Source organism: Vigna unguiculata, chromosome 8 (genome assembly GCF_004118075.2).
Source record: "Vigna unguiculata cultivar IT97K-499-35 chromosome 8, ASM411807v1, whole genome shotgun sequence".
Classification (NCBI taxonomy): domain Eukaryota; kingdom Viridiplantae; phylum Streptophyta; class Magnoliopsida; order Fabales; family Fabaceae; genus Vigna; species Vigna unguiculata.
This window is the reverse complement of record NC_040286.1, coordinates 21,167,026-21,188,742: the sequence shown is the minus strand read 5'-3', so window position 1 is coordinate 21,188,742 and position 21,717 is coordinate 21,167,026. Positions and strand designations below refer to the sequence as shown.

The window sequence follows — 21,717 nt, the reverse complement described above, 5'->3', positions numbered from 1 at the left end:
GGGGGAATGGATTCAAGAATATAATAAGTATAGAATTTGGTTGATGAGATGGTGGGGACTGGGGCAAGTCCATGCCTGCAACAGTGCAACCTACAATTGTTTTGAACTTGTAGACCATGCTTTGTAATTGTTTAACATGAGGGATGATGGTCGTTGGGATGAAAGAGAGGATTGGCAGAGGAAAATACATCCTTAACTTAAAATGAGAAATGAGTCACCATGGAAGATTGGATATGATACCTATGAATATTCTGTGTGACAAGTGGATTAATTCTACGAGGACTACTTTAAACTTTTAAGGATGTTAAGAACAACTTAGTTTTTAAGAACTAATCTAAAATAACCAAATTCCAAATTCTCAATCATTAAAATGACTATTTACTCGATGTTGATTAATTAAGTCTAGAGCGCAAAAGCACTTATATGTTTGCTAGTAACTCCCTTAACGTACGTAAGATTTAAATGCCAAACTTATTTCAAACTGTAATAAACGCTAGCTATAATTTTTAAATTAAAAATTTGTGGTTACTGATACATAACTAAATAATTGAATCAAAATAGGATGAGTCGAATTATAATTCAAACTTGTTCGCAAAATCTAATTTCTTATACTCAGCCCTTACAAAAGTCAATTTGAACCAATTTAGATTAATGGAACAAAAATGGTCATGAAGACCACTATTTTCAACCATAAACTTTACGCATTTATCGCTGAAGAAAAATGCATTACTTCTGAAGATTTTATATACCATTGAAGGATGAAATTCATGGACAAATGTAGTGAGTTAGGCTCAGTCCTTGGTCCATGATAGACAATCATATATGATTTGACATCTAGATCAACTAAACTTCATAGAAAAACCTTTGTGGCCATTACTATTCATAAGAGTACAATAATAAATATGTACCATCCCCAGTCCCCACCATGAGTGAAGTGATAACAGAATTTTCTTTTTTTTTTTTTCCTTTTGGAAGGTATCATATATGAATGTTTTTACACCATTTATTATTTGGGGGAGGGAGGTATCCGATGACTCAGTTTATCCCCCCACAAAGGTTAGACATGGTTTTCCTATTGAGATAAGAAACTCAGTTCCGTCCATAATCAACTGGCGGCATCTAATGTGAAGCTTCGGTAAATGTACTCAAGGAACTTATAAGAGATTCGTACACCTGTATTCCCTTCATGAACACGGTATCTTTTAAGTGCTGCAAATGAAAGTAACAGGAGTTAAAAATATGAAAGTAAGAGTTCATTGGAATGAAATGAGAAATGCAGAACGATGAAGAATAGAGAGCATTATTTAAACCTCGTTGTGATCATGAAGCAAGATGGGAGTATTTTTCATTGGGGAGAAACCGAGTACAGGAATTCCTTTCTGTCTGAGGTATCTTGCATCAGTTGTGGATGCAATAATTTCAGGACTTGAAAGTTTTTCCCCAACAGATGTGATAGCTTGCTTGAAAACTGACCACCATGGATTGGAATCATTAGTTGCAGTCATTAACGGGCGTCCCATGTAGTCTCTGATGGGTCCTTTCTCAATAATCTTCCAAATTTGGTTGCACAAAACAAGACAAATAAATCACGGTCAGGAAATTAATGGCAAAGACAAACGGTTTTATGTTTCAACAACCGAGCAACAAGTGGCAATATAAAAGAATAGAATAAGACCACGTAGCATAGCTCTTGTACTATTCATGGTGTTCATTCAATGCCAAATGGCACTACAGAGTGGCTAAAGCAAGAAAATCCTACAGTAGGACAGAGAGGAAACGTGATGACATCAATTCAAAAGTTGAGACACCTTGGTGTGTGTTTTGGTACTTGATGTATAGTATTCACAGCAACATTGCAATTTGCAGTGTTCTGGAACAACTTGAGCCTCATTTTGATTTATGCGAGCTCACCTATTCAATGGCTTTGACAAATATTATTCTATTATAGCTGTTTTTCTATCATTGAAAAGTTTTCAGTACACAAGAACATATGTTCATGGACAGTTTATTACCAGAACATTTATTAGGGGCTAAGTGTTAGGATCCATTTGCAGGGCCTTGCATGAGGTTAACAAGGCGATGGATTCTCAGACTACAGTGCCTAGCTCTTTTAGTATGGTTCTGCCAACATTTTTATCAATTGGCATAATAGTTTTGCACAAAGCGTGTTAATTGTAAACAAGCAATGCCAACAGTGGAATGCTCATTCCAGACTAGTCAAAGGGTTAGCACATAGCCAACTTAGGCTGCAACCACGAGGTGGGACGATAGGTCCCAATTGCAATATGGGACTTCAACCCTACATTAAAAGTACAGGAGTAGGATTTTGCCTTGGAAAATAGCTAGCTTTTATGGAACTCATTGTTCTTATCATCGGGTTTTATAGTTGAACCCAAATGAAAATATAAAATCTACCGAGGATACCATATATCTAATAGAAACAAAGCCCCTTGTCTATACTTTGTTTCCGTTCATCAGGTACGGTTAGTTCCCTTGACCCTATCTTATGAGGGATCCTTGTAGTCTTTAAGACTTCTACGCGAAAATTATCCCAGAAAATGAGGATTTCAAGCATTGAATGAATGGTAGTAAGTATCGTGTGATTCACGACACGATACACAGGAAACAATACGATTCTCACTCCAAATATTTTCATAACATAATTTTTTTTTTCAAATTTAATTCTTGATTTTTAGAGCTATTATATATCAAGAAGTCAGCTTAGAGAAAAATCTAAGGCTCAAAAATTGGCCTCTAGTGATTATTGAAGGAAGGTTTCATTGATTAATATACGAGAATTCACTCCTTTTTTTTATGCTTCTCTTGGGTAAAGAAAGGAAGATAATAGATGTACTGAAAGATGAACATTAGTGATTAAGAACTATGTTTTGCATTCGAAAGGGTCACAAGAGACTGCCACCTGAAAAATCTTTGGCTATCAAGGAAGTCAACACATTATCTTGAAGACTCTTTGATTTGATGCAATTCAAAGGGATATTGTAGATATTAAAGATATTTGGAGTTTTTGTGCCAATGGAATTCCATTCACCACAATATTTATGTAGAAATAATAAGGATTAGAAGATTTGAAGTAAACAATGTTATAACTCTTTTTACAGAGTTTCTTATTTTGTATGTTCTGAGTCTGTTTTCTAAAAACAGAAGTCCTTTGTAAGGGGTTATATATATAACACCCTTGTTTCTCTCAAGTAATGAAAAATATTGATTTTATCCTCTAAAGCTGTGAGTGTTGTGAGTGAGTGTTTACCTGGTTGAAGTCAAAGTTTCACAATTGGTATCAGTTAGCCAGCCGATGGTGACCAGCAAGGACCTTGAAAACCGCATGGATTGTTTGGAGAAACCTATGGTTGATTCTCAAGAATTAACCCAGAAAACATTACAACAATCGATTGAGGGGTTTGTCTCATCTATGGCGGCGTTGAATTCTGACTCACAAATTTCACCTACGCCTGTAGTTTCTCAAGATTCACTGGAAGTCTCTTCTGTGGTTCTTGACAGAGTTTAGCTTCAATTTCCATCTTTTGATGGAACCAATTTCCCTGAATGGCACGCAAAAGTGGAACAATCTTTTGAGCTGGAGGGCACACCTGTTAGTCAACGTGGTTGGTTTCTGCTTCTTTCTATCCCTCTTTAAACAATCGCACACCACCAATTACCACACTAAAGCAAAATCCTACAGCTACGCCTTCGAAATCAGCTTCTTTTGCTGATTATCAGTCTCCATCTGCGGGATCAGTTTCCAGAAAAGAGGGTGGTGAAATAATTTTTAAAGGATTATGCCGATTGTGTGGAGAAAAATGGGATTAGAATCCTAGGGTTAAGTGTAAAGTTTGGGGGAAATTGAATGCAATTTTCTTGGCCCAAAGACTACGTGGATGATAATGGTAGCTCTGATGCTGATAATGAACAAGACAATGAAGTGACAGATTCTTGATTGGGTAAATGATTCTCTAGTTACAAGGAGAAGCTGGCGGGAACACTTTGCAACTGATTGGTTTGATCAAGAACAACAGGTTCCTTTTTGTAATGGATATCGGAATCATAATTTTATCAGTGAAAAATGGATGAAATTATTGGGGCTTTAAACCACTTTCATTAGAGATTTTTCGATTATAGTGGCTTCTGATAAACATCTGAGAATTACAAGAATATGCCCTCAAGTGACATGGAAAAATAACCACTTATTCTAGGCTGATTTTCTTGTCCTGCCAAGTAGTAAATTTGGGTTAATTTTGAGAATGCAATGGTTTAAGACATTGGGCATAATATAGTGGAATTGTGATAAATTAACAATGTTTTCAGCATCACGGAGAGATGATTACATTACAGGGTGAGTAAATGACAGTTTTCAGATTTCAGGAAATCTAAGGGTAGTAGCGCAAGGGAAAACTAGGTTATTGGTAATACAAGCTGCAGATTGATTCCTGGCCTCAGCAATGCAGCAAATCTCTTAATTAACTCCACAACAGAAAGTACAATCGGATACCTTATTACAGCAGTTCCAGAGTGTGTTCCAAGAACCTACTCAATTAGCACCTCCAAGAAGGTATGACCATCAGATTATCTTAACAAGTACTATTCCTTTTTTGTTTAAAACCTTACAGGTATCCACATATTCAAAAAGAAAAAATAGAGAGACAAATACAAGCTTTATTGTCAATGGGGTTTATCAGAGAAAGTTCTAGTTGTTATGCCTCTCCTTTACGTTTGGTTAAAAAGAAAGATAGATCATGGAGATGTACGGATTTCAGAAAGCTTAATGCTCTCACCGATAACAATAAATTTTCCATACCTTTAACTGAAGACCTTTCGGACAAATTGCACGGTGCTAGATATTTTAAGTTGGATTTAAGGATTGGTTATAATCAAGTGCAGATGCATGAGGAGGACATTTATTAAACAACTTTTCGAACACAGTGGATTGTATGAATGGATGGTTTTACCCATCGTACTCAGCAATGCAGCTACCACTTCCCAGAATTTAATTATTAGAAGTGGGCTTTAAAGCTTTAAACCTAACTCAACCCCATAAAACCGACTTGTAAAAAGTGAGGTTTGCACCTCACTTATATATTATGAATTGGTCTTATCTCTAGTCAACGTGGGACTTCCAACACACCCCCTCACGCCGAGGTATATTCATCTCATGCGTGGGACAAGAAATTAGTGGGTGGTTCGTTAGCGGCTCGATATCGGGTGGAACAGAATGTTCAAGAAAGTTCGCTAGGATAGGTTCTAACTTAGCTCTGATACCATGTTAGAAGTGGGCTTTAAACCTAACTCAACCCCACAAAACCAGCTTGTAAGGTAAGGTTTGCACCTCACTTATATATTATGAATTGGCATTATCTCTAGTCGATGTGGGACTTCCAATACTAATGAATGTATTTTTCAATCACAATTGAGACATTTCATTTTAGTCTCTTTTGATGATATAGTGGTTTACATTAAAACATGGGAGGATCATATTAGGTGTTTGCACATGACTTTAACTATCTTGCAAAAACAATTTGTTGGTTCCTAATCAAAAGAAATCCACTTTTTCTAAGTCACGGGTGAGTTATTTGGGTCATCAGATGTCGGCGACAGGGGCCCAACCTGATCCTGATAAAATTAAAACAGTCCAATAGTGGCCTCAGCCAACTAGTTTGAAGGAACTTAGAGGGTTTTTAGGATTATCAAGGTATTATAGAAGATTTATAGAGGGGTATAGGAAGATAGCAGCACCTATAATCAGTCTTATACAAAACAATACTCCGTTTATTTGGACTATTGCTACAAACGAATCTTTTTCAACTCAAAACAGGCTTTAACATCACTTGTTTTGATTCTGCCAGATTTCTCGCAGCCCTCTACAATAGAGATGGATGCTTCGGGTATTGGTATTGGTGCAATTTTAATGCAATCAAATCATCCAATTGCCTATTTAAGCAAGGCTACGGGACCAAGGTATCAGGGTACTTTAGGAACAATCCTAATTTCGACATCTCAGTTAATTGCTAAAGCAAAAGACTCTTGGATGGCAGACCACAAATTGCAGAAGACTGTAGATAACAATCACATGACACCACAACCTTGCAAGCAATTTACTTTTGATGGTGAAGTCCTCTAAAGGAAAGACAAACTGGTGGTAGGTAATGATGCGGAATTGAAGTCTCAAATTCTTCAACAATTTCATGACTCAGCTTTTGGGGGTCACTCAGGGTATGAGTTAACTTACAGAAGAATTAAAGAACAATTCTATGGGAAACGTATGCAAAAGTGGGCATATTATTGTCATATATATCAGCAAAATAAACCTTCAATTACCTACTGGTGTTTTACAAACTTTACCTAATCCTGATCGAGCATGGAAATCTATACATATGGATTTTATTACCGGTCGTCCTAGATCAAATTCTATGACTGTTATTTTTGTTATCATTGATCGAATAACTAAGTATACTCAATTTTTAGCCTTTATCTCCTCCTTTTGAATTTGTAAAAGTTGCAAAACTCTTTCTGGTCAATGTTGTTAAATTGCATAGATGGCTTAAAGTAGCGTTAGTTTTAAATCAGATTATTCTAGAGTTAGTTCTAAACCAAATTACAGGATTCAATATTTATGAGTCAGTTTTGGAACGAATCCTAGTGAATCGAATTTCGAATAAAAAACCAATTTTCTTCACCATGTTTATGAGGCTGTTTCATTTTTCCAGCTTACTTTCCAATCAAGCAAAGTTCCAAAAGGTAAATAAGATTTGTTTATTTCATAAAAAAAAAATCTCACCTCATACGACATATTTCTAACAGCCGGCGCCCATTCCTCTGCAATCCTCCTCCTCATCTCGTCCGGGTCCGTCGTAGGCGTCAGCCTCAGATCAAAACCAGCCTCCGCCTCCGAAGGTTGCACGTTCATCGCAAACCCCTGCACAAAAGCACATCATTCATTCTAAAACCACGTTCAATCAAATCAAAACCAAGCCAGACCAAGCAATCCCAAACTCACATCATCAGAAGTAACACCAGCCTTAACATAAACCGGATTCACCGACACAACCTCGGCGTTCAACGCTTTCCCAGCCTTAACCACGTTAAACTGGCTCTCCCTGAACCTACTCACAGCCTCTACGCTCTCCATCAGATTCTCCATCGCACTCCCATCGTACATCCTCGCCCCATGCCCGGGCGCTCCCTTGGCCCGGATCTTCACATTCCACGGAATCCTATCCGCGTAGAAAACCCTAAATTCGTCCCCAGGCGAGGCCTGCCCCTCGTCGAGCGCGAAACCAACGTTGAGGCGGAGGAAGTCATCGGACTCGACGAACTTGGCGGCGCCGTCGAAGCCACCTATCTCCTCTTCGGGGACGAGGGAGATGTGGACAGAGCGGAGGGGAGAGAAGGCGCGGGCCTTGAGGTTGCGGATGGCCTCAAGGTACTGGACAGCGATGCATTTGTCGTCCTGGGCGCCGCGGGCGAAAATTTTGCCGTCGGAAGTGCGGTGGCCGGAGAAGGGTGGATGGAGCCACTTGGCGGGCTCGGCGGGGACGGAGTCGAGGTGAGAGTTGAGGAGGACGGAGGGGAGGGAGGGGTTTGAGCCGGGCCAGGTGAGGAGCAGGAGGGGCTTGCCGGGGGTGAACTCGATGGTCTTGGAGGCCAGGCCCAAGGAATGGGCCTGGGCTTTGAGGAAGGAGACTGCGGAGTAGTAGTCAGGGGCGGGGTGGGCCGTGTTGATGCGGAGGTAACGCTGGAAGCGCGTGATGGGAGTGTCTTCTTCTTGTTCTTGTTGGTGACTTGGGGCTGGGGTTGCGGTTGCGGTTGCGGTTTGGAGGAGCGAGGAGAAGAGTATTAAATGGAAGAGTGCGAAAGCCAGAATGCTACAGTGAAAGTATAGAGTAGCCATTGACATGGGACAAAGCAAGTCAACTAAGTTCCACTGACACACTGAGGAGGACTTAAAACCACATAAAGAATATCAACCTTGGATCAATTGCTAGTAGGTTAAACCTTAGTAAGCTTTCAACCCTCTTAGGAAAAAGATGAGAATGATTGTTATGGTTGTGTTATAGATTGCTAGAGCAGGGTTTTGGATAATAAATTTGCCATTAAAAATCATTTGTTAGTCTTTCACTCGCATGTGAGGTTAGCGGGATTGATACAGGTTACAAGGTTTTTCTTATGATGGTCTGCAAAGTTGTGGAATCATGTGGGATAAGGAATCTCGCTTCTTTAAGTTCGATTATTGTTGTTTGGCATCTCTCGATAAGGATTAAATATCTATTTAGTTTTTAAATTTAGACTGTTTTTTAAATTTTAATATATTTTAGTTCTAAACTTTAAAAATAATATTTTAATCTAATAACGTTAATTACTTTTTTTATGTTGATATTTGAGTTATTTATACAATTTATCATATTTTAACTTAAATATCAACTTGAAACATCATTTGACACGTAAGAGAAATTAAGGTCATTGGATTAAAAAAATTATATAAATTCAATTTTAAAGTTTGGGATCAATGTATCAAAGTGTTGGATAGAGATTCAAAATCCAATGAATCCAATTTCGTTTTAAAGTTTAGAGACTAAAAACATATTTAACCCTACTTTTTAGGTTGCTTAGTATTATTAACTATTGTGGACTAAATGTAACACTTCTTGTGATAGCTATTTTAAAGCTTGATGTTAGGTTTGAATTAATAAAATTAAATCATACAAAGGTCACAAGTCTTATGAAGAAGTTAACTCACTTACTTTCTCTTCAAAGGAGAAAAAAGAAAGTAAAGAAAGTGAGACCCGCGTAGAGGTTGCATATCCTTGTAATGGGAAACTCCCTCTCATTAGGAGGTTCATCCCCAACCAACCCAAAGAGAACATTTCTCAAACAAGATGCAATATTTCCAACATATCTTGTTCTCTCATTGTGGAAATGGATTATATTAAAACTATGTTAGTATTAGGTTAGTTCAATTGTTAGCCTCACTACACTTTCTCATTTACAACCTTATAAAATTCATTAGATTCATGAAGATGAGAATATGGTTGTGAATTAACCACAAATACAAAAACAAGCATTCATGTCATCTAATTTACACTTAAGACAAAAATAACACATAAAAAAGTGATGTGGCATTCTTACTATAAATTAACAAGTTTTATGTTAGATCTATAATAGTCAAACGTAAAAGAGGCATTTTATGTTTGAGCATAATAGATTCGACATAAATTTACGTTAGACTAGGGCAACTCCGACATAAATTTATGTTATCATGGTCAAATTAAAAAGTTTCTTATGTCTAACTATTATAGGTACAATGTAAATCTATTTTAAATTTCAGAACTAAGCCTTTCTTCCTCACTTCTCATTACGTGAACTTACTACTACAACTTAGGTCTTTTATTTCGTGACGAAGTTTTGCATTTTAGGGCCTATGTTGTTGATGAAAAAAAGTGATTTTTTCATCTCTAGTGGTAGTTTTCTTACGAACCCATCTTTGATTAGTTTTTATATTGAAGTTAGTTTCATACACCTTATACTACGAGTGTTTTTGGAGAACTTAGTCATGACTATGCATGAATGTGTACTTCGATCGTGTTGAGTATGTGTTTTATTGTTAATAGTTTGTATATGCATTGTTCGAAATGTTTATGGTTAAATGTCTTAAAACTGGTTTATTAGTATACATTTTAGATTTTAAAAATGGATAGAAAATAAATGTCCTCTTTGATTGTGTCATGTTGTGTTTTTTATGGTTAATAGGTTATGTATACAAAGTTTAAAATTTTTACAGTTGAATATCTTAAGAATAGTTTATTAGTATACATTTTAGTTTTTTTACATTTTATAAATTGATAGGAAATATAGTGAAACTAATTTATTAGTTTATATTAAGATTAATTAGGTTTTATAATTTTAATTTTAAATGACACTAAACATTAGTTCCTATTAGAGATTTAGTGCAAATGATGAATATTAGTCATTTGTGCAAAATCTTAGAATTATTTGATAGGACAATTTGAAATAATTATTTTTTATGATTTGTTAATACGTGTATATTGTAAGTCTATGTACATATTTGATAAAATTTCCATTCGAACCAATTTTTTGTTTTCTAAATGCATACTTAACTTTAACTAAGCATGACCCTTTTATTTCGTGTACTTTGGAGATCAATGAGAAATGCTACTATAATATTACCAAATTTATAAGGATAAATTTTTTTGTGTACACAAATGGGTAGGGTTCACCTTGTCAAAATTATAAATATGGGAATGATAGAGTTTGTTATGAATGTAGTTATGGATCGAAGTCGGATGAATGCACGTCACATTAGTGAAACTTATGAAAATGGAGTTGTTGAATTATTCCAATATTCTTAAGAACACACAAAACATGTGTACAAGGTGTCAACACCCAATTTTATCCGGGTTATAATGTATTTTACATTTTTTTTCTCATAATCTTATTTTACTTTTATTCTGGTTTTTTCTTTTCATCTTATTTTATTTTTATTTTATTTTTTTATTATTGTTCTATTATTATTTTATTTTACATTTTTATTTTGTTTTATTTTTATTTTTATTTTTATTTTCGTTTTAATCTTATTTTATTTATTTTTACTTTATTTACAATTTTCTTTATTTTCCTTTTTTTACTTTTTATTATTTAAGAAAAAAAATGAAATAAAAAAAAAAGAGAAGACCAAGAGTTAACGTAAGGTTTCTGATAACCATGAGTGATAGCTAACTGGTCATGGTCATGATGGCTGAAGAAGGAAGGAGCAGGAAGCAACATCTGCTTTCAACCTTATCCCACGTCTCGAGGTGAGAAAGGAACGGAAAAGAGACGCAACAAATACCATAAGAGATCCCTTCATTCAGGACTTTCATCTTCTTCACTCATGGGGACGTTTTCTTATAGTGTTTTCTGCAAGACAAAAAAAAAAACTTCATCCTCAGGTTGATTGACTCAACAGATTCACCTTCTCACCGTTTTTCCATCCCCATCAAAAATCCACCCTTTGTTAACCTTTCCCCATAGTCACATCCATCAACACACAAGCCAAAACCCATCTCGGCCTTCATTTTCGATCACAGATTCTAGACCAATATTTTCGCCTTCATTCTTCCATCACCATCTCCATCACAAATCTGCACAAAAAAACCCAAAATAAAATAGCAGAGAACCAGAACCCATCCCAGGACCCCATTCCAGTGCCGAATATTCCTGTTTCATTTTTTCCAATCAGCCACGTCCAACCATAGCACACATACGAACAGAGGAGCAGAAACCCTCGCCGGCGGCGAGGCCGCCCGCGATTCGGAGCCATGAATGGAGGAGCGTGGTCGCGTGATGGTCGCAGACCCAATCGCGGTGGCTGGCACGGCAGTCCTCGCGTGCTTCTCTTTCGTGTGGGAGAGGATGGGGGCGAGGGGGCGCTGGCGTGGGCGTGGGCGTCAACGGCGGCTGGAACCGCTGACGGCGGTCTTCGGCAGGTGAGACGTCGAGGTCGTGAAGGGGATCAGTGCAGCCCCTATCTCGCGCGTTGGAGGAAAGGAAAAAAGAGGTGTGTCGCCGGTGAGTGGTGGTCGTCGCCGGCGTCCCTGGTCCGCCGGAATGGGTGCGGCATTGATGGGGTTTGGTGATGTTTTTGGTTCCAGGCGTGAGTGGAGAGGAGGGTCTCGTTCTTCGATTTTGAGAAGGAGGGAGATTAGGGTTAAGTGATCATCTTCCCCTATTTGCGTTTGATTTGGGACTGTTTCCATTTCATTTGATTTGCTTCTGTAGCCCCTTCTTTTACTAAGTCCACACCCCCAGTACGCGTTATTACCTTTTTGGCCCTGTCTCTTCCTTGCTTCCTGCACCTTCAACTTATTCTTCGCACCCCCTCCATTACCACATGCACCCTGTTTTTACCTCATCCACCTCCATATGCCATGTTATGTTTTTTTTCTTTCTTTTCTTCGTGCACCCCCACATGTGATACTCATGCACCCCATACTTTTGTCTATTGTTTTTGGGCATGTTGTTATGTTTACTTGGGGCACCCCCACTAATCACTCATGTACCCTATATTTTGTTTTCCACTTTTATCCTTCTTAAATAATTTCATCCTTTTATTTATTTATTTATTTATTTTATTTTTATTTTAGAAAATATTTTTGAAAATTATAAAAATTACAAAAATAGAAAAATCTAAAAAATGAAAAATATTTTCTTTTGCTTTATTGTGTCTGTCCGGTCGCCCGCACCGTGTGACACTCATTTTCAAAATACCAAAAAACCAAAAATAGTTTTCTTTATATTTTAGTGTTTGTCCGATCGCTCGCATCGTATGACACATGTTCTTAAATAATTCAAAAAATACCAAAAAATATATATATAAGATTTCAAAATATAAAAACATCAACGTTTTTAAACAAGATATCTTTTTAAGAACTACGTGATCCTTGATTCTCGACTGTGAGATACGTAGGAGCAAGGTCAGTCATTGTCAGGTTCACCTCTAAAAAAATCAAATCTTTTTTCTCAATTATTTTTCAAATATCTTTTAAAGAACTACGTAACCCTGATTTCTCACTTTAAATGAGAATACGTAGGACCAAGGTCAATCCTTGTCGGGCCCAAAAAATTAAAAAAAAAATAATATTTTGTTTCTCTTAACATTTTTGTCTTATTATTTTTGGGGAAAATTAATATTTTGAAAATCACATCAGCTTTGCATTTTTAATTAAAGGTACCGTCCTCGGGCGGGCGCAGTAAGGTGCTAACACCTTCCTTACGCGTAACCGACTCCCAGATCCAAAATCTAGTTTTTTCGCAGACTTATTTTATTTTCATGGTTTTCCATAGTTTTTCCAGAATAACTATGGTGGCGACTCCCAAATCTTTTTTAAACCCGTTTTCTTTTTTAGGTTGTCTTCCCGTCGCGATTTCAGTTGCGACAGCTGGCGACTTCACTGGGGACGCTAGAGAGTCAAGCCATTTAATTAGATATGCAAACTTGATGTGATTTTCCTAATGTTTTCTTTCCCCATTTCTTTCATTTGTGTATTCTTGTCTTTATATGTGTTTGTATATATTTTCTTTTTGGGTTAATTGTGTGTGAATTACTTTGCTTATTTTGATATATATGGAATTGCTCTACTTGCCTGGGAGATTTTCTGGTTGTTTTGCAAGTGGGGGTTTGGGGTATGCATCATTCTCCCTTCACACACACATTATGCATATCATGAGTGGGGCCCTATACCCGGGTCTGTGTAACTTAGAATTAGAGGGGATTGTGTAGCAGTGCCACAGTGGATGAACTTCCCAAGTGGTCATTGTGAGAACCCCAACTAGAGTTTGCTTATTTCCTCGGTACTCTCACTCCTTGTTGTATACCAACTGTTGTGGGAAATATCATGAAGTGAGCCATAGCTCTAGTGACCTTGATCCTTAAGTTTAGGGAACCATCCCAGTGAGCGCATGTACTTCACCCTAGACCTTAAGCGCCAAACCTCTATTGAGCACAAAGGGAGATTGCTTGTTTTAATCATCATCTTGTGGTGTGCATAATGTACATGTGAATAAGTGCCTATTGAGGCACAATCACGCATAGCATTTTTATATCATACATCACATCTCATGAAAATAAGCGCCTCTTAAGGCAAAAATATGCATTTCATTATGTCACTCTGCATTCATGCATTTCATTATGTCACTCTGCATATCATGCATGATGTTTTCAAATGATTGTATCACATTTCATCATCATATCATGGGAATAAATGCCTCTTGAGGCACATGCATTACATCTCTTGTAGGTTTTTTCAATTAGTTGCATATCATGCATGGTACTCTTTAATCGCATCGACATACAAGTGAGTAAGTGCCTCTTGGGCACAAACTCGCGTTGCAATTGTTGTTTTTTGTCATAGTGGCATGTACATAGTTTTTTTTAATCCATATCATGCATCTCACCTCATATGAATAAACAGACTCTTCAAAAGAGAGGAAGGAAATAAAAAAGGTTGTTACATTTTGAGTCACTTGTTTTTCTCGCAAATCATCAAATTCACTTCTTGAAAAAAAAGAATAATGGGATGTCATGCTTTTCTAGGGTCAAATGTCTAATCAAGAATAATGACTTGAATTTTTCTTTTGAGACGTTTGTGTGCGCATGGTTTGAAACATTCCATCCTTTGGCTTCCCTACGATGAAGGATTTACCCTATCAACATTGGCATTACCCAAGTTGATAAACATAAACCCTTAGAGTTGGTAGATTTTCTAAGTTTATCCTTGTCTACACTTGTTGGGTGGTCCTTGAATCCATCGAGACAAAAAAAAAATTCAAAAAAAAGGGAAAATGCGAAAAGAAGAAAATAAAGTTTGCTAGACTGAAAACCAAAAAGGCAATTTTGGCAAAAAAAAAAATGCTTTGGTCAAATCAGTAGGTTGAATGAATAGATAATGTTTGATATCATATCTTTTGAAGCGTTTGTCTAATCTTCATAACATGAGATTTTCAAACTCATCCTTTTTTTCATGACATTTTCACCATAAACCCTGCATTTTGAATTTCATGGAGGATCAACATAAAAAGGGCACACTGGCCTGGATAGACTGCGAGCAAATCTCTTAGCATGAAAAAAAAAATAAAAAAAATGTCTGCTAGACTGAAGACCTGAAAGGGTGGTTTAGGCAAAAAAAAAAAAAAAAGAGGACAAGAATAAAAGTAAGGGACAACCTGTAGCATGAACCAATTTTCTTCCTGAGTTGAAACTTTTTGAAAGAGGAAATAATCATGTTTTGGAAATGATGTTTGGCCATGTTTCTTTATCATTAAAAAGAAAAAATGTCATCCTTTGTTATTACCCCTTTGAGCCTTAAAGGAGCAAATATTTTTCTTTCAAATTACCTTGAAAAGGGTCCCCTCACATCGATGGTTTGCACTTTTGTTTGACAGACGGTTCACCAATAAAAAGATCCATCAAAATCAAAAAGTTTGAAAAAGACAAAAAAAATGATGATGATGATTTCGTTACATCAAGAAGAAACAAAAAAAAGAAATGGTGAACACATAAGAGGCAAATAAATTTATGATGCAGCATTATTCAAAGAACATTGTTGCAAAATACCATCACCTCTCTTTGAGTTTTTACTATCCACATTTGCTTTCATACCCTTAGCCTTGACCACGATACAAGCATAATAAAGCCCACACAGATCCAAGACTGATTGTCGGTACCTTTCAAAAAATTTAATTCATGGAAATCATATTGACGTGCTGAAAGGTTTGTCCAAAATCCAAAAAAGGGGAAAAATAAAAATTGAAAAATATGTTTTGAGATTTGCTTTCAATGATTCAGACAATTTTTCATTCACATGTGCCTAAAGCTCCTTAAAATAAGCATGGTTAATCAATTAGATAAGGGGCATCCTCCTTCGTTGTTTCATTCTCACCTTCTTCATGGATTTCATCTTCATTTCCTACCATATCCTCTACTCTCAGCCCAAACCTTGTCCAACCTTTTCATACAATTGTCCAACCTTTTTCTCTAGAATCCAAACTAGGCAGTTGCTTCATATCACCATTCATATGACGAGTCATAGGGCAATCTCACCTTGATTATCATGGTCACGCTAGGGGAAACTTTTGATGTCCCCATCTTTTTCAACCACTCCATGCCTTACCATAATTGGGGCAGATCAGACACAATTTGTGCGTCAATCCAGCTCCTCAAATCAGAGAAATCTTTGAACTCCCCTTAATTTGTCTAACCTTTTTCATCATAAATGGAGCAAGTCAAACACATTTTGTACCCTGAAGCCAATCCATACTCTCAAGCTGGGCCAACTTTTGAAGTCCATATCATTTTCTTCATGTCATCAATAGTTAGGGCAAGCCCAAACATACTTGGTGCCCTGAGACTAAATCAAACTGGATCAGCTCCCTAGTCGGTCCTTGTCATCTCATCCAACCCCTTCCAAGCCATCAGAAATTTCATACATGTTGTTTAGATAATGCTTCAAAAGAAATAAAAAAAAAGTTTTTCAATAAATTGATCAGACCAAAGAGTTGATTTCAGAAGTGAAGAAAAATGAAAGAAAAATAATGTCTCATGAAGAAGGGAACACCCTATTATCTGACCGAAGGCAAGTGAAAGAAAAATAAACCAACTGGGGCAATCCTTTTCACATAATCCTTTCCATTTCTACTACCCCTTTTGAAACAACATCCCTCGTTCATTCAAATTCTCTTCCACACACCAAAACTGGGGCAGTTTTGTGAGTCTCACATGAATTTCTCACCCTCAATGCTTATAAATCCCCATCTTCTGAAATAAAACCCATTGTTTGATCAAAATCTTTTGTGTATACCAAAACTAGGGCAGTTTCGTGGGTTTCGCATGAATATCCCACCCTAACATTCATTGATCAATATCCTTATACCTTTTTCTCGTACACCATAACTAGGGCAATTTTTGGAATTCTTGTGTTTTTCAACCTGATATTCACATATTGCTTCTCCTTTGAAGGGTGTGTGGAGACAATGTGCCCGCACGACTATCTCAGTCTTCAAACTTTTCCCAAACATTTCTAGCTTTCACTCACTTGTGAATTCAAACATGTCTGCACTAATATCATAAAAGAGAAAGTCAAAGATATACTCGTTTCAGGTGTTAGACCTCGATAAATGTGACATTCCTCATTTTCATGAAACATTGAAAATAAATACGAGTTTAATGATTGCAAATGAAATAGTTGGCTCATACTTGCATATAATAATCAAAGTACAAAACACAACCAACATTGTTTTCATCAGGCATTTAACTTTTGATGCATATCGGGGTTACGACATCCTGATCCCTGCACCAAGGTTACAACACCTTGTTTCTCATACATATCGGGGTTACAACACCCTGATCTCTACACCAAGGTTTTGACACCTTGTTTCTCACGCATATCGGGGTTACGACACCCTGATCTCTGCGTCAAGGTTTGACACCTTGTTTTCTCTTGCATATCGAGGTTACAACACCCTGATCCCTGCGCCAAGGTTACGATGCCTTGTTTCTCCTACATATCAGGGTTACGTCACCCTGATCTCTACACCAAGGTTTTGACACCTTAGTTCTCCTACATATCGGGGTTACAACACCCTGATCCCTGCACTAAGGTTTCAACATCTTGTCTCTCTCGTCTAAGTTAGGGTTCCTACGCTTCGCCAAGGTTCTACATCTTGTTTTTCTCCTTATTAAGTTGGGGTTTTAACATTTTGTCAAAGTTTCAACAACTTGTTTCTTCTCTTTGAAAACATGGCTACCAATGTTTGAACGCCTTGTCAACTATCTTTTGCAATCATTACTCCATTTCAAAATAGGTTGATTTTCATCCTACATATCTCCACAACAATGAGTTTGATGATTGAAAAGAGAACAATTGACTTTAGCAAAAATTTTCAAAAGGGTAGAGCATAACAAGTTTTTCATCATGCATTCATACATTTCAGGATCTTGATCTCTACAATAATGTTTTGATCCCTTGTGCTTGAAATAAGAAAACATGCTTTTTATCATGAATAACCATTTGCATGATATATCATCGTTTATGTATTGACACCAGATTCGAAAAGCACAAATATATTGATATCATAACATGAATGAGCATTTTCATGCATCATACATCTTCAACCATTGTTTCTTCTGAAGGAGTCAATTTACAAAAATCTCTTCTTGACATTTCTCAAATTAAGGATCATCTTCAAAGACCTATATATCCTCTAAGCCCAGTTTCGTACTGGCCACCAAGCCCAGTTTTGTCTGGCCCACCAAGCCCAGTTCCGTACTGGCCCGCCAAGCCCAGTTTCGTACTGGCCCGCCAAGCCCAGTTTTGTACTGGCCCACCAAGCCCAGTTTTGTCTGGCCTACCAAGCCCAGTTCCGTACTGGCCCGCCAAGCCCAGTTTCGTACTGGCCCGCCAAGCTCAGTTTTGTACTGGCCCATCGAGCCTAGTTTTGTCTGGCCTACCAAGCCCAGTTCCGTACTGGCCCACCAAGCCAAGTTTCGTATTGGACCATCAAGCCCAGTTTTGTCTGGCCTACCAAGCCCAGTTCCGTACTGGCCTGCCAAGGCCAGTTTCGTACTGGCCCACCAAGCCCAGTTTCGTACTGGCCACCAAGCCCAGTTTTGTCTGGCCCACCAAGCTCAGTTCCGTACTGGCCCATCAATCCTAGCTTAATCTGGCCCACAAAGCCCATCTCACTTGGCCCGCTAAGCCTATCTCGTGACCCTATCCTTAGGAATGGTCAACTCTTGTGTTCTCCTTTCGGACAACGACCCTCTCCTCAGGATTGGTCAAGTCCAGATCCTCCTTTACATCAAGGCCCTCTCCGATGGAATGGTCATTGATTTTCTTATGTTTACATCAAGGCCCTCTCCGATGGAATGGTCATTGATTTTCTTATGTTTACAGCAAGACCCTCTCCGATGGAATGGTCATTGTTTTCTTTCTTTACATCAAGGCCCTCTCCAATGGAATGGTCATTGATATCCTTATGTTTACATCAAGGCCCTATCCAATGGAATGGTCGTTGATTTCTTTGTTACAACAAGACTCTCTCCAATAGAATGGTCATTTATTTCTTTCTTCACATCAAGACCCTCTCTAATGGAATGGTCATTGATTTTTGTCACATCAAGGCCCTCTCCGATGGAATGGTCATTGATTTTCTTATGTTTACATCAAGGCCCTCTCCGATGGAATGGTCATTGATTTTCTTATGTTTACATCAAGGCCCTATCCGATGGAATGGTCATTGATTTTCTTATGTTTACATCAAGGCCCTCTCCGATGGAATGGTCATTGATTTTCTTATGTTTACAGCAAGACCCTCTTCAATGGAATGGTCATTAATTTCTTTGTCACATCAAGGCCCTCTCCAATGGAATGGTCATTGATTTTTGTCACATTAAGACCCTCTCCTATGGAATGGTTGAGTCTTGTTTTTACTTTCCATATCATGACCCTCTTCACAGAATTGGTCGTCAGACCCGTCTGAATCGATTTTTACTCATCTTTTTCCTCTTGAAAATCCGGACAAAATTATTGTCTTTATCTTAACTTATCTTTTACTGCGATAATTTGAAAATGTCACCTTTTCATATTATCTAATAAAATCTAAGTAAAGAGGGGCAGCTGTCAACACCCAATTTTGTCCGGGTTATAATGTATTTTACATTTTTTTTTCTCATAATCTTATTTTACTTTTATTCTGGTTTTTTCTTTTCATCTTATTTTACTTTTATTTTATTTTATTTTATTTTTTTTATTATTGTTCTATTATTATTTTATTTTACATTTTTATTTTGTTTTATTTTTATTTTATTTTTATTTTTATTTTTATTTTCGTTTTAATCTTATTTTATTTATTTTTACTTTATTTACAATTTTCTTTATTTTCCTTTTTTTTACTTTTTATTATTTAAGAAAAAAAATGAAATAAAAAAAAAGAGAAGACCAAGAGTTAACGTAAGGTTTCTGATAACCATGAGTGGTAGCTAGCTGGTCATGGTCATGATGGCTGAAGAAGGAAGGAGCAGGAAGCAACATCTGCTTTCAACCTTATCCCACGTCTCGAGGTGGGAAAGGAACGGAAAAGAGACACAACAAATACCATAGGAGATCCCTTCATTCAGGACTTTCATCTTCTTCACTCATGGGGACGTTTTCTTATAGTGTTCTCTGCAAGACAAAAAAAAAAAACTTCATCCTCAGGTTGATTGACTCAACAGATTCACCTTCTCCATCACAAATCTGCACAAAAAAACCCAAAATAAAATAGCAGAGAACCAGAACCCATCCCAGGACCCCATTCCAGTGCCGAATATTCCCGTTTCATTTTTTCCAATCAGCCACGTCCAACCATAGCACACATACGAACAGAGGAGCAGAAACCCTCGCCGGCGGCGAGGCCGCCCGCGATTCGGAGCCATGAATGGAGGAGCGTGGTCGCGTGATGGTCGTAGACCCAATCGTGATGGCTGGCACGGCAGTCCTCGCGTGCTTCTCTTTCGTGTGGGAGAGGATGGGGGCGAGGGGGCGCTGGCGTGGGCGTGGGCGTCAACGGCGGCTGGAACCGCTGACGGCGGTCTTCGGCAGGTGAGACGTCGAGGTCGTGAAGGGGATCAGTGCAGCCCCTATCTCGCGCGTTGGAGGAAAGGAAAAAAGAGGTGTGTCGCCGGTGAGTGGTGGTCGTCGCCGGCGTCCCTGGTCCGCCGGAATGGGTGCGGCATTGATGAGGTTTGGTGATGTTTTTGGTTCCAGGCGTGAGTGGAGATGAGGGTCTCGTTCTTCGATTTTGAGAAGGAGGGAGATTAGGGTTAAGTGATCATCTTCCCCTATTTGCGTTTGATTTGGGACTGTTTCCATTTCATTTGATTTGCTTGTGTAGCCCCTTCTTTTACTAAGTCCACACCCCCAGTACGCGTTATTACCTTTTTGGCCCTGTCTCTTCCTTGCTTCCTGCACCTTCAACTTATTCTTCGCACCCCCTCCATTACCACATGCACCCCTGTTTTTACCTCATCCACCTTCATATGCCATGTTATGTTTTTTTTCTTTCTTTTCTTCGTGCACCCCCACATGTGATACTCATGCACCCCATACTTTTGTCTATTGTTTTTGGGCATGTTGTTATGTTTACTTGGGGCACCCCCACTAATCACTCATGTACCCTATATTTTGTTTTCCACTTTTATCCTTCTTAAATAATTTCATCCTTTTATTTATTTATTTATTTATTTTATTTTTATTTTAGAAAATATTTTTGAAAATTATAAAAATTACAAAAAATAGAAAAATCTAAAAAATGAAAAATATTTTCTTTTGCTTTATTGTGTCTGTCCGGTCGCCCGCACCGTGTGACACTCATTTTCAAAATACCAAAAAACCAAAAATAGTTTTCTTTATATTTTAGTGTTTGTCCGATCGCTCGCATCGTATGACACATGTTCTTAAATAATTCAAAAAACACCAAAAAATATATATATAAGATTTCAAAATATAAAAACATCAACGTTTTTAAACAAGATATCTTTTTAAGAACTACGTGATCCTTGATTCTCGACCGTGAGATACGTAGGAGCAAGGTTAGTCCTTGTCAGGTTCACCTCTAAAAAAATCAAATCTTTTTTCTCAATTATTTTTCAAATATCTTTTAAAGAACTACGTAACCCTGATTTCTCACTTTAAATGAGAATACGTAGGACCAAGGTCAATCCTTGTCGGGCCCAAAAAATTAAAAAAAAAATAATATTTTGTTTCTCTTAACATTTTTGTCTTATTATTTTTGGGGAAAATTAATATTTTGAAAATCACATCAGCTTTGCATTTTTAATTAAAGGTACCGTCCTTGGGCGGGCGGAGTAAGGTGCTAACACCTTCCTTACGCGTAACCGACTCCCAGATCCAAAATCTAGTTTTTTCGCAGACTTATTTTATTTTCATGGTTTTCCATAGTTTTTCCAGAATAACTATGGTGGCGACTCCCAAATCTTTTTTAAACCCGTTTTCTTTTTTAGGTTGTCTTCCCGTCGCGATTTCAGTTGCGACACAAGGCATATTATTGTCCTTATGTTCGTAGTCTGAATCAAATATGTTAGGATTTAGGGGAGATACATGATCACTTATTCATCATTAGTATAGTCCAATGTTATACAATTTGGACTTGGCA

The 21,717-nt window shown here is 37.6% G+C and overlaps 1 protein-coding gene across 1 annotated transcript; it reads right to left on the bottom strand.

Annotated features, from left to right (window-relative positions):
• Positions 1 to 821: 821 nt before the first annotated feature.
• LOC114194525 (aminoacylase-1-like) lies at positions 822 to 8,176 on the bottom strand. Its single transcript, XM_028084807.1, has 4 exons — positions 7,010 to 8,176; positions 6,791 to 6,928; positions 1,311 to 1,550; positions 822 to 1,209 (listed from the first exon to the last, which is right to left on the bottom strand). Exons 1-4 carry the CDS (start codon positions 7,907 to 7,909, stop codon positions 1,120 to 1,122), a joined length of 1,368 nt encoding a protein of 455 aa, XP_027940608.1. The 5' UTR covers positions 7,910 to 8,176; the 3' UTR covers positions 822 to 1,119.
• Positions 8,177 to 21,717: the final 13,541 nt, after the last annotated feature.